Source organism: Nyctibius grandis, chromosome 9, assembly GCF_013368605.1.
Source record: "Nyctibius grandis isolate bNycGra1 chromosome 9, bNycGra1.pri, whole genome shotgun sequence".
In the NCBI taxonomy this organism is placed as follows: Eukaryota; Metazoa; Chordata; class Aves; order Nyctibiiformes; family Nyctibiidae; genus Nyctibius; species Nyctibius grandis.
Genome location: NC_090666.1, coordinates 14,468,756 through 14,480,390, shown reverse-complemented (window position 1 = coordinate 14,480,390; position 11,635 = coordinate 14,468,756). Strand labels below are relative to the sequence as shown.

At 44.6% G+C, this 11,635-nt stretch overlaps 1 protein-coding gene across 1 annotated transcript; it reads right to left on the bottom strand.

Moving 5' to 3' along the window:
* Positions 1 to 461: 461 nt before the first annotated feature.
* Positions 462 to 9,707, bottom strand: CHRNA1 (cholinergic receptor nicotinic alpha 1 subunit). The gene is made up of 9 exons (XM_068407372.1): positions 9,627 to 9,707; positions 7,580 to 7,725; positions 7,393 to 7,437; positions 6,866 to 6,975; positions 6,473 to 6,668; positions 5,611 to 5,848; positions 4,298 to 4,521; positions 2,753 to 2,992; positions 462 to 831 (listed from the first exon to the last, which is right to left on the bottom strand). Exons 1-9 carry the CDS (start codon positions 9,664 to 9,666, stop codon positions 700 to 702), a joined length of 1,371 nt encoding a protein of 456 aa, XP_068263473.1. The 5' UTR covers positions 9,667 to 9,707; the 3' UTR covers positions 462 to 699.
* Positions 9,708 to 11,635: the final 1,928 nt, after the last annotated feature.

Below are 11,635 nucleotides of genomic sequence, written 5' to 3'. Positions count from 1 at the left end.
GCTCAGTGATAAAACAGGGCAAAAAATCCTCCCCTACAAGTCCTTTACATGGGACTTGATAGAAAAAATACCCGTGGGACCCAACTGGCTGAGGCTGGATCCTTCCCACCGTAAGGAATAGTCCCTCCTCTTTGCTGCATCAAGAGTTTCTACAGGTAGAGTCACACAGGACAGTCAGTCATTTCAGATTTGTGCATGAAAATGAAGTGCTTAAGCATGAAGTTTGAGATATTTCTGCTGGTTACATCTAGTGTTAGAAGAAGAGGCAGTTGTGACCCTGCCAATACAAAAACCACAGAGCAGATATTGAAACCAACTTGAACGCTAAAGTTGGATACAGATTTACAGCTCAACTAAAGCTTATTACACTGCTATTGATTTCTCTGGAATTCTATCTGTGGGTTACAAAGTCAGACAGTCTTATTAATGCATTAACATTTTTAATAAATGGTAAAAAGGATCAAAACCTGGCTGACAGCCATTCAGTCTACCACTAACACAAGTGTTTCTTTTTGGCAATGAAATGCCCCTGAGCAGCAGCTCAGAAGTGCTAAGTATGGAGCCTTATGTTTTATAATCCCTGCTCTTTCCCAGCAGGGACTGATTCCTGTCTGTGAAACTTTCGGAGGCTGGCCAGGTTTTGATGGTTAAGATGCTTTCAGATGCTGACCAGGGTAGCAAATAGTTTCCAGTTGATGTTCATCCTTGCTGATTTAATTCAATGAGGCGACCAGCAAATACAGCTAACGTTCCGATAATGCAAACTAGCATAAATATACCAAGGAGAAGATGATCAACCACCATCGCAACAAACTTCCATTCTTCTGCAGCCTGGGAAAGAAACAACGGAGATGGTAAAATCTCTGCAGAGCCCTGTTTGTTATGGGCATTATTGTAATTTACAGTCTTGAGCAACAGAAAGGCTCTTCCTTAAGTTCCACTATTATTACGCAAAAAAAGTCATTTTTTTTTCTCAAAAACAGGCCAGTGGTTCAGAAAGCCTAAGCTACCTAGAAATGCAAGTTTCAAGACTAAACTGTTTAGAAACCCTGGCAATTTGGTGAACAATTTCATTAAAAATAAATTGTTGGAAAGCTTAATTTTTCATGAAATTGTTGCTTTTGAAAGAGAGTTTAAAACATTGAAAGCAAAACACTTGGTTTGACCCAACTGGCTTTTACTTTTCTATTGCTTTTTCGTTCTCTTGGGATACCTAAGCAATTGTCATTAATTTAGCTCTAGTCCCTGCTTTCCATGCCTAGTATACACTCTAAGGTCTGGGAAAACCTTCTCTGTAGCTCCTTTAGTCTTTTTTCCAGTTGTGGGACACTGTGAACCGCTTGTGCTGCGATGGCGTTTTCACGGGATGCTTTTGTGGGAAGCCAGCACCATAAGCGAAGAGTGTGAGGTGTGAAGTGCAGCAGGGCTCAGGATTGCCACCCTGTAACTCTGCCTTACGGAGTGACACATACTGGCCTAAGACACCCTCTACTTTTGCCTTAGTTGCCCCACAAGTAGAAGAGGCTGTTGTAATTTATCCAGAGGACACTGATAATCAATACTGTCTTGAGGTGGTTCATAAATGTCAGCCTTCTAGTTTATTTGGGGAACTTGACTTTTGAAACCCCCTGGAAGTGATATCAATGGTGCCCAGATGACACAAGCAGCTGGGCTCCACTTCCGAAGGGAGCGCTTGCCAGTAACCTGAAGACCCTCTGTGTAACCCAAGGAGGAAGTGAAGCCCTGAGGTGCTGAAGCCATGCCAGCCCTGCTGAAGGTAACAATCTGCAGAGAGGCACAGGGGTCATGGGGACCATGAGACTACAGCCAGAGCCATTCCACATGCTCCAGGAATTTAATCACAGGAACAAACATCATGGTGTAAATCCTGCCTGTAGAAAGGAGGCACCTCCTTTTCAAGAGCATGGCCCAAATTATTGTCCCAGAGAACTCCCTCCCTATCTTCAGGCTAGCCTGCAGCTAAAGCAGGAAAGGTCTATGATCATTTAGAAAGGTGAAGTACCAGGACTGAATTATCCATGCAAAAGCTGTGTGAGCTGCAATAACTGAAATAAAAGAGGGGGTTAATTGCAGTGAATGTACTAGAAGGAGGCAGAGCTAGGTTTTCCTGGGGAACACTGCCATGTGTGACTGTACACGCGTTTATCCTTCCTTTGGCTTGTAATGTGGAAAAAGTCAGTAATCAGAGTAGCTCATAACATGCTTCACTTGCAGGGACTAATTGTAGCATTCAGAAATAAAATAAAGCCTTATCAAAACTGGAGTTATCATGTGTAAATTACATTTAACACTTCTCAGATAAAACTACTAGCCTTTCGGAGTTCGGCTGTCTTCTTGGCTTTGCAAAAGCTGCAGGAGCTTGCTTACGGTGAGGGGAAGATGCCCGAGTGGGAGACAGGAGGAATGTGTTTTGGAACTTGCTTACAGTTCTTGAAACTGCTTGGCTACTCGCAGACACTCCATGTCTACGGCTTCACATACCGCATTTAGAAAACCTTAGCACTGACACTTCTTTTTCTTTTCTTTTTTTTTTTTGGGGAGGGGGCAAGATTCAAATGCCGTCTGCAACTATTATCTGTTGCTCCTTATTGACTGCACCAAGGGGAGAAGACTGTCCCCTGCTAAACCAGGGTTTGCAGTGGTTTTGTCAGGTGGAGATATTTTGCCAAAAAAAAAGTAAGATGTAGCAATTTGAAAGCAAGGAAAGAATCATGCACAGAAAATGCCTTACATTACTGGCTTCTTGGTCCGATTTCATTGTTTCTGCAATGTATTTGATTCCCTCTATAGCATTTTTCACATCTGGATTCTTGGTAAGCGGGGAGTAGAAGTTGACAGGCACAGAACCTGGCTTCCCAGAAATTTCAGAAATATCGATATCTTCAGCAAAAATATTTTTGTCTTGTTTATCCCGTGATGGTCGTTTCATTGTAGAGAAAAACATGATGTTTGGGATTGTGTCAATAAAGACCTGGAAACAAAGAGGGAGAAGCCGACAGTTGCTGGCTGGCAGGGCTGTGTTACAGATGCAGCTGTGTACTGAACAAAGGCAAGCCTCTCCGGCCCCAAATCGCTTCCTGCGCTGGATCAGCTACAGATTCCCTCTCGGAGTATGTCACAGCCCGCACCTCAGTCACACTGGGGCTTTTGTCAGCCTTATGTCCTGGGGCAGATGCAGTCACCCAGAGGCCTGTCACACGTTCTCTGGAAACCATTTCTCCCTGCCATATAGCCAACATCTACACATGAAGGCGGGTGCGACATCCCGGAGCAGACCCTCAGCTGGTGTGAGCTGACAGAGCTCTATCAATCTCATCTAATTTGGAACATATTGCTTACAAATCTGGCTTGAAGAATGGGCTACAAAGGACCTCTTTTGGCTACTTGTGTTTGACTTTGCTATTACGAATGTTTGTTATACATGCATATAAGGTTTCCAATAATTTCCTTCGGAGTAACAGAGGCTTGCTGCCAGAGCAATTTTAAGCACGTGCAGTGTTTGCCTGTTGAAATCTCCCTTCTGCAGGGATTGTCTGTGCCACAGAGTGAATCTGATGTAAGCTGTACCCTTAAAAGTATAATTAGAAACCTACAGAACAATCTCCTATTCATGTCAGGGTTTAATATGAACGCAGGCAGCCTTAAAAGAAGGCAGGAATAACCAAATGGATCCCCTTTGGTACTGTCTCCCTGTCAAAGAACTTGTAATGACAGATGTCCAATTTTTTCTACATCTCGTGGTTACCATTTAGACTAGTGTGAAAGGATCTCCTTTCTTCCCAAGGACTGCAGAGCAACTGTATCTGTGGGAAAAGTACAGAGAAGATCATGGCTTTTGCTAAACTGTCTTCTGCAAAACAGGATGCTGAACACAGGTATCCCCGATGGCCTTTGTGCTCTGCATTCACATGAGCTGGCGAACTTGGCCACTGGCAGGCAGCAGTGTTTTGCAGTCAGATGGAGAATTAGACCAGGAAATGTAATTTGAGTCCAGCTGGCCCATTTTCTTTCCCTTGTACCTTCAGCTGCCCGTGTTTTGCTTCATTTGTTCCCTGCAAGACTCTACCCCAGTGGGCAATTTTGTTATTTAAAGGAGCACCTTAGCAGTCTTGCTGACTTTATGCACAGCTAAGCAGTAAACACTGGCTCTTGTGCCTAGAGATTTAACGTGATGCATTTACTTCCCCAATTCTTGTTGACTTTTATTGGAAAACCTGCCAATAAAATATAGAGTGCTCAGTGGAAACCCGGAAACATGCAAAGCCATAGAGCTCACCTTCCTGACCCAGTGCGGCATGGTGTGAGTGCTTGGGGAGCGGTGGTGGGTGTTGATGACGATGACTGTGATGATGATGGAAGCGATGACAAACACCATTGTAAACAACATGTATTTGCCTATCAGAGGCACTGCACTGGAGGTGGAGGGAATCAGCTCCACGATGACCAGAAGGAACACAGTCAAAGACAGCAGGACAGAGATGCTGAGAGTCATTTTCTCACCTGCCATGTGGGGGAAAAAAAAAAAGGCAATACCACTGTTGTTCATATCATTCAGTGAAGAGAGTATTTATTTGAGAGGATAGGATGTGGACGATAGCTATTCACACAAGTACAGGTGTGTGCATCTGGAGCGCTATCATCTCTCCCAACATCCAAAGCAGTAACTAGGCTGGCCAAGCTTGAGAGTCATCAGCTCCAGCAATAAGGTATGACTGGGCTGAGTTATGGGTGATGGATATGGAAATCTTACTTGCCAGGAGCACTTAATGGGCTGCGGATTTTGAACGATGAAGTGTGAGCACCTGGTTAATGCTTGCTCCACAGCCTCCTGGGGCTTTGCTTGCCTTACTCTCCAGCAGACTCATGCTGGGCTGAGTGGGCATACAAAAATCACATCTGACACTAGAGGTCAATTGCTATTTGAGATCTTCCAGTATGTAGGATGTCAAAACTGAACCACAAAACATGATTCACACATCTGTTTTTCTATCCAGTTCAACTCTATAAAGTTTTCCACCAAAAGAAAAATACATCAAGTAATTTAGTTAAGCTCCTTCTATGAAATAAACAGTATGAAAAGCTAACACAAGATAAAATGAATGGAGCAGAGGAAATGGTTGCAGGGAGCAAGAGCTGCTCAGCAGGGACAAAGGAGGCCAGAAGAGGATCACTCTGTGTCACACGAGGCAACGTGTGTGAACGGATAATGAGCTCCCTGCTTTAACGCAGTGCAGCAGGGCCTCACTCACCCCTGTGTGCTCACTTACTGCGTGACATACTGACACACTAACTACATAAATGGCAAAATATAAAAATCAAATAGCCAAATCTTTGTTTTGGAGAAGTTAACTGGATAGTTAATCAGTGATTTCCGTGGGAAATTAGCTCAATTTATTTATATCGGTAGTTTCAGCTTTCAGCACTTATCTTTTATTTGCAAAATGTTTAGAGGCATTATTTTTGGCTGAAATGTCCAGTTTTAATAAGCCCTTGCCTTTCAAGTTGGCTAGTGATTTAAAGTACTCTGAATTTCTCATAACTTGTTAGAAGAGCCATTTCTCTGGCAGTAAAATGAATAAATTCACGTACCTGAATCTGTGGGTAGGTAAAAAACTAACCCGGTTAAAAAGGAGAAGAGCAGACAGGGAATGATGACGTTCACGATGAAGTAGAGGGGCAGGCGCTGCATGAGGAAGTGGTAGGTGATATCCAGGTAAGGGGTGTCAGGGCAGCAAGCGTAGTAAACCCAGTGCTTCCAGCCACGGTAGTCCTTCATCACCCACTCCCCACTTTCCATGAAGTTACTCAGATCTGGGCGATCACTCTCCTGACAGCAAAAAGATACAAACTCTTAATATTAGATGTTCTGAACAAAATGAAAACTCAGTAGTCGCTCAGGAACAGGATTTCCAATAGCTTGGGCACTTCATGCATTTCTGTGAGCAAACTACTGTTATCTATGTTATTTTGCCTTAGAGTATCGTCCGTTACACAGCATTCAACCGAATATTTTACAGAAACAGTCAGGGATAGTTGACTAAAGAGACAGACTGATTAAATATTTACAGATAGGAGAAAAACCTGAGGAGACAGGGAAAGAGTCCTTTGAAATGTAAGTAAGTCATGAGCAGAGAAAAATCCCCCCCTCCCAAAAAATAAGAAAACAAAAAAAAAAAACACAGAACAAGCAGCACCATGAGGAGTGGTGTGAGGCTGTTAAAGGGCAGACAGGTAGGAGACTGTTACAGGAATCATCTGTACGCAGAATTTTAGAAGCCAAATGGGGCAATTTTGTGCTAGATCTACAAATAGGCCTCTTATTTTTTTTAAACAGGTAGTGCCTGTTTATTTTTCAGTCAAAACAAGGTTATATTCCATTGTAGATCTGAGATTTCCCTAAAAACATATTCAGGTGTTTTCTCCTTTTCCCAATTACAAACTCCTTGCTTACCGGGTTAATAACAACCATTGTACCATCGTACGTCCAAGTTCCCAACTTCATACTGCAGTTCTGCTGGTCAAATGGGAAGTGCGTGACTATAATTTCACAGTAACTTTTAAAAATAGCTGGGGGTGTCCAGGTGATCCGTCCTGTGTGCTCCAGAAGGACTTTGGTGAGTTTAACGATGGCAAAATCACCGTCTGCGCTGCAAAAGGAAAAGGACATTAACAATATGGGCAGAATAATTAACATAGTCCTCCCAGTGCCATTGTGCCCGCTCCTGGAGAAGCTTGTTCTGAGGCGTGGTACTCACTGTCCCAGATGCTGTGGGAAAGCAGCCCCACCATAGTGGTGCCCCAGGGCAGAGCTGCCCCTCCGTCCCCAGGCAGTGGCACCCCTTACTTGTTGTACAGAACAAGGTCTGGTCGCCAGATATCGTCTGAGGGGATGCGGATTTTTTTCACGCCACCGTAGTCATCTGGATTCCACTTGAGGTTGACGTCTGTCCATTGCTAAAGAAGGAGGATTTCAGCCACTGAAAGCCAGTTTTGGTACTGCCTAGAAACATGAACCTCCCTTGCTTTGGGACAGGCAGGTAAGCATAAACACACGCTAGTGGGACCCCCAGCTCATTTTTCATGTTAACTTGAATTTTGGGTTAAGAGGCTTATTAAAAAAAAAAAAAAGAAAATAATATAGAAGATAAGTATACCAGAAGTCTACTGTTTGAAATACAATGCAAAAAGCTTTTCTTAAGGCTCTTAGCGTCTAAAGCATTTTGTTCTTGAGACCCCAGAGAGAAGAAATGCTCTGCTAGCTGACCCACATGTCCAAGTTGCCCCTATAAGTATAACAGAGTAGTTCATTCCTGGCTGTGTCCAGTACATTTATTTGAATTGGATGAAATGGTGAGCAATATTTAGAGTTACCTGTTTCAGGCGTACGTTTGTTGTTACAATCTGATTGACTTCATCCTTTAAAAAAGAAGAAGAAAATGAGGCAGTAGCAGCAAACATCAGGATTAAAGGAGAAAAATTGTTTCATCGGAAAAATGACACCATTTGGCACCATCACATAAGCCAGTGGTTCAACAAGTACCACACGTTCATACTGTACCACGCTAATAAGCTGAATGAGCTGCAGCCCGACGGTGACGATGACGGCGTCTCGATGATCCTCCACTGGGCGCAACACCTTGTTGTAATCCTTGAACAAGTCCTCGACGAGGCGAGTCTCGTGTTCATAGCACAGGGCCAGCCCAGCTGCAGAACAGCAGGGGAGACATCAGGGAGATGGGGGCAGGGGACAGGCTACAGCACAGTCAGTCTGAGGTGGGCACGAAGGAAATACTGTCAACACCAAGTAGCCATGACTCCTCATTTCAGGCGTGCATGATGTGCATTGCAAATACCGTCAGCAGGGGTAAGTACCTGTCTGATCGGGGGGGTCAGCTTAGGAGTAAGGCAACAACAGCCTCCAACCAGGAGATGAACAAAAACAAATAGCCGTGATTGTGGACTGAGCACTAGGAATCTCCTCCAGGCTCTCCCAACCAGCAACTGTGCTTACATGCAATACTTGTGGACAGTTAAGCGCAGAGAATGCCCATAATTGGGGATTTCTGATGTCGTCTTCTCCACCTTCAATTCCATGAGCTTGCCTGTAACAGCAACGTTAAAGGACAGGGCCAAGCACAACAGTCCTTGAGGTAAAAGCACCATCCAGACTCCTTGCAGCTGAAGTCTAAGCAGAGCAGGAGCTCCTCTCCACAATGGGAGTTGCTCAGGTTGTTCTTGTGGTGATAGAGGAGGAAACCACTCACAATGCGGCCTCACATTTCCCTCTCCTGGGGGAAGGTCTCAGCCTGTCCTTGGAGAGCTCTGCCCGCAGACCCCTCAGCGTGACTTGGCAGTGCCAGGCAAAGAAACCCTTGTGAGGAGAGCATCACCAGTGAAAATGGCAGGCAGCAGCTTTGGTTCAGTGCAGCTTCAGCAGTGCCTGTGCATGCCATTGTGCTCCCAAGGGGCGAGGGCTCAGATTTCCCCCCCCAGACAAACAGACGAACCCCGTTTCCAGATCACCTGTTGCAGAACAAGAAGCCACGTCACGTACCCAGACTGTGCCTGCTTCATGTTACAGAGGAGTAAAGCAAATGGAAGGGGGCTTGGGGATGTTTTTGTGTGTATGGCCTTTTAAAGGCAGCGAGAGGGAACAGAACAGCTGAGCCTCGCCGCAAGCACTTTTGGCAGATCCCATTCTCGCCTTCCCCTCTCTCAGTTTGAGTCCTGGGCCACTGACATCAATAAGAATTTTGCTGCTGACTCTAGCCTAAGCCAGGATTTCCCATTGTTTCCTAACTGACTTTTCAGCAGCTCGTTTTATATAGTTGAGCTGAGATGCCAAGGATTCTGTCTTGGCCTCGTCATGCCATGAGATGGTGTTAAAATACTTGGATGTCATTGAGAGAAGCTCTGCCACAGACCAGCACTGCTTGCTTCCCTTGCCAGGAGCCTGGGCTGGGCTGGGCAGGAGTCGTCTGTCAATTTTTAAGTTATGATCACAGCATCATTTCTAAGTCAAGCTCTTTGCTATGCTTTATTAATCCAATTAAAATCCTTCACATTGCTACCTTCTGGTGTGCCTTGGTAGGAATTTAGTATACTGCTTGAATTTGGTGAAAAATTTTTAGTATTACAAAATACTTATTCTTTTAAGGGACAGTTGAAAAAGAATTATCCTGGTACAACACATGCAGCAGCAAATCAATTCTGCCTCCTTGCCAGTAGTCCCACGACTTAATGAAATTTCTTGTAATCAATTTTTACATTTCAAGCCATATTTACTAGGTCCTTTCACACATTTTGAAGTACATTTAGCACTGGAGTAAATGGGAGCATGGCAAAAAGATGACAGAAAACCAATTAAACGCAGAAACTTCTCACTTCAAAATATCTGGTGTTTGAAATCACAAACATCTAAGCTGTTACCAATGCACTCCAAAGCTCTCATTTAAACAACTTGGTGTGTTCATCAAACCTTATCAGCAGGACAGGCTGCTCCCAGAACACACATTCGCTCGTACCAATGTATATGCAAAGCCCTGGTCCTGCACGCTCGGGAAGGAGCCGTCCCCCGTTCAAGGCAATGGCTGGAACACCTTTACCTGCAGAGATGAGGAGGAGTACGCAATGGACCTTCATCATCCCGGCTCCCTCTTGCTGCAGCTGTACAGATGGAGGCACACACAAAGCACCTTTAAGGTCTCTTCAGCAGAGGGCTGTGCTGCCTCCTGCCAGGGTGCTGGCGAGATATAACCACTGAGGTATTGATTTACAGCACCTGTTTTTGGGAGTGACAGCTGAGGGCCACTGCACTGCTGGGCTGGAAATGGGAGCACATGTTTCACCAGTCAAGTATCTTCTGCAGTTTACGGAAGGTCATTTTTTTCTAAGTGGCAATGTGATCTGTGACTTAATAAACCAATAAATATATAAATAAAGATAAGAAATAATTACCTGTAGAGTAACTGAACATCTCAGTGAGATCTCAGAAACTTCCTGAGCTGGAGACCCAAAGCTGTGTGTCACCCTTTGTGACCAGAGCAACTTGCCAGATTTGGGATTTTGTTTCTCCAAGGGAAAACAGATCGCAGGCGTTTATTTCTGATGCACACTCACCAGCGTACACACTGTGTGCTGGGATGAGGCTGCTCCCTTTGCTTCACAGATGGATGAGAAGTCTTAGACGAAGTGAACAAATACATTCAAGAGGGATCCACTTCCTTGAATCTACTGGGATTTTCAGAAGGCACACGGTAGAGTCCCCCCCTTGAAAGCTGTTAACTAACCTAAGTAACCTGAAGTAAGAGGGAAAAGCCTCCCATAGATACTATAGACTTATTGAACTGTGAAAGGCAAATGGTAGGAATATGATTGGTTTCTATAGCAGGGCAGATCCAGTGGATTCCTGCAGGGCATGCTCGGGCTTGCTCATTATTGTCATAAATCACCTAGAAAAGGGGTGAAGAGTGTGGTGTTTGGTAATTAACACTTAGTTATTCAGGCTAGCAAAGAAAACGACCAACTGTGAAGAATTATATGTGTGTATATATATATGATGACCTCCTCTGAGCTCACCTATATCACTCAGGAACAAAATCTTGAGACATAGTTCTGTGAAGCACTCAGCAGTGTGGGAAAAGCAAGTCCATCAGTTCCTAGGAAAGGAGATGAAGCAAACAGGAAAGATGCCACTGTAAATCCATGGTGTCCTGAATGCTCTTTGCAGCTCTGGTCCACTGGTTTCAAATGGAAGCTTGGAAAAGGCCCAGGAGAAAGTGACAACGACATCTACAGTACAAACGGGCTTCCATACCTGGAACAGATAGATAGTATGAACCTTCAGTCTGGAAGAGAAGCCAGAGAAAAAGCTTTGGCAGGGTCTGTAAAATCCCAAATGGTCTGGAGAAGGCAGATTTCGATTCACTCCCTGTCCCACTGCTAAAAAGTAGAGGGCATCGAGGGAAACTTGGAGTTGGCAGGCTTCACCACGGCACTCCTTCACACAGTATGGCTGCAGTGGAACTCGGTGCCACAGGAGTGTCTGGTTGCCAGAAGTTTGTGCGTATTCAGAAAAATTAGTTTGATAAATTAATTTCATGCTATTTAATAACTCCCCCACCTCCCCAAGAAGTCCGTCACAGAAGTCCCAGAGTCCTAAGTCACAGGAGGCTGGGGTAGTGTCCTGGGGAAATACTGCCTAATGCTCACCCTGTTCTTGCACTTGTCCCTAGGCACCTGCTGTTTGGAGACAGGACATCGCACCAGGGGATCTGCCACAACCGTTCTTCTACACTGCTCCAAATCTTTTCCAGAAAATGTTCCCCACAAAATCCTTTCTTAGCTTTATCTCTGGGTGACACCAGATGTACTTTCTATTTCTTCTGGATACCCTTTTTGCTGACTGCCAGCTGGTTTGGTGTTTCATGCTAGATGCCTTTATTATTACTTTTTTTTTTTTTTTTTTTTTTTAAAATCACTCCCCCTCATCCCCCCCTCCACTAACTCAGCATTCAGCCTCTGCACATACATTTATCCTCCAGTAAAAGCTCTCCACCTACCTAACTCTGTCCTTGTCCCTGGCCAGCAGCTCCCATTGTTGCAGCTATCTTGT

Bases quoted from the DNA above. Each gene is read 5' to 3' on its own strand.
- CHRNA1 (XM_068407372.1), bottom strand. From the start codon at position 9,666: ATGATGAAGGTCCATTGCGTACTCCTCCTCATCTCTGCAG. The intron at 7,726-9,626 runs GTAAAGGTGTTC...GCTGTTCTGCAG, and splicing joins ACTCCTCCTCATCTCTGCAG to CTGGGCTGGCCCTGTGCTAT. The intron at 4,522-5,610 runs GTACGTGAATTT...CCCACATGGCAG, and splicing joins TTACCTACCCACAGATTCAG to GTGAGAAAATGACTCTCAGC.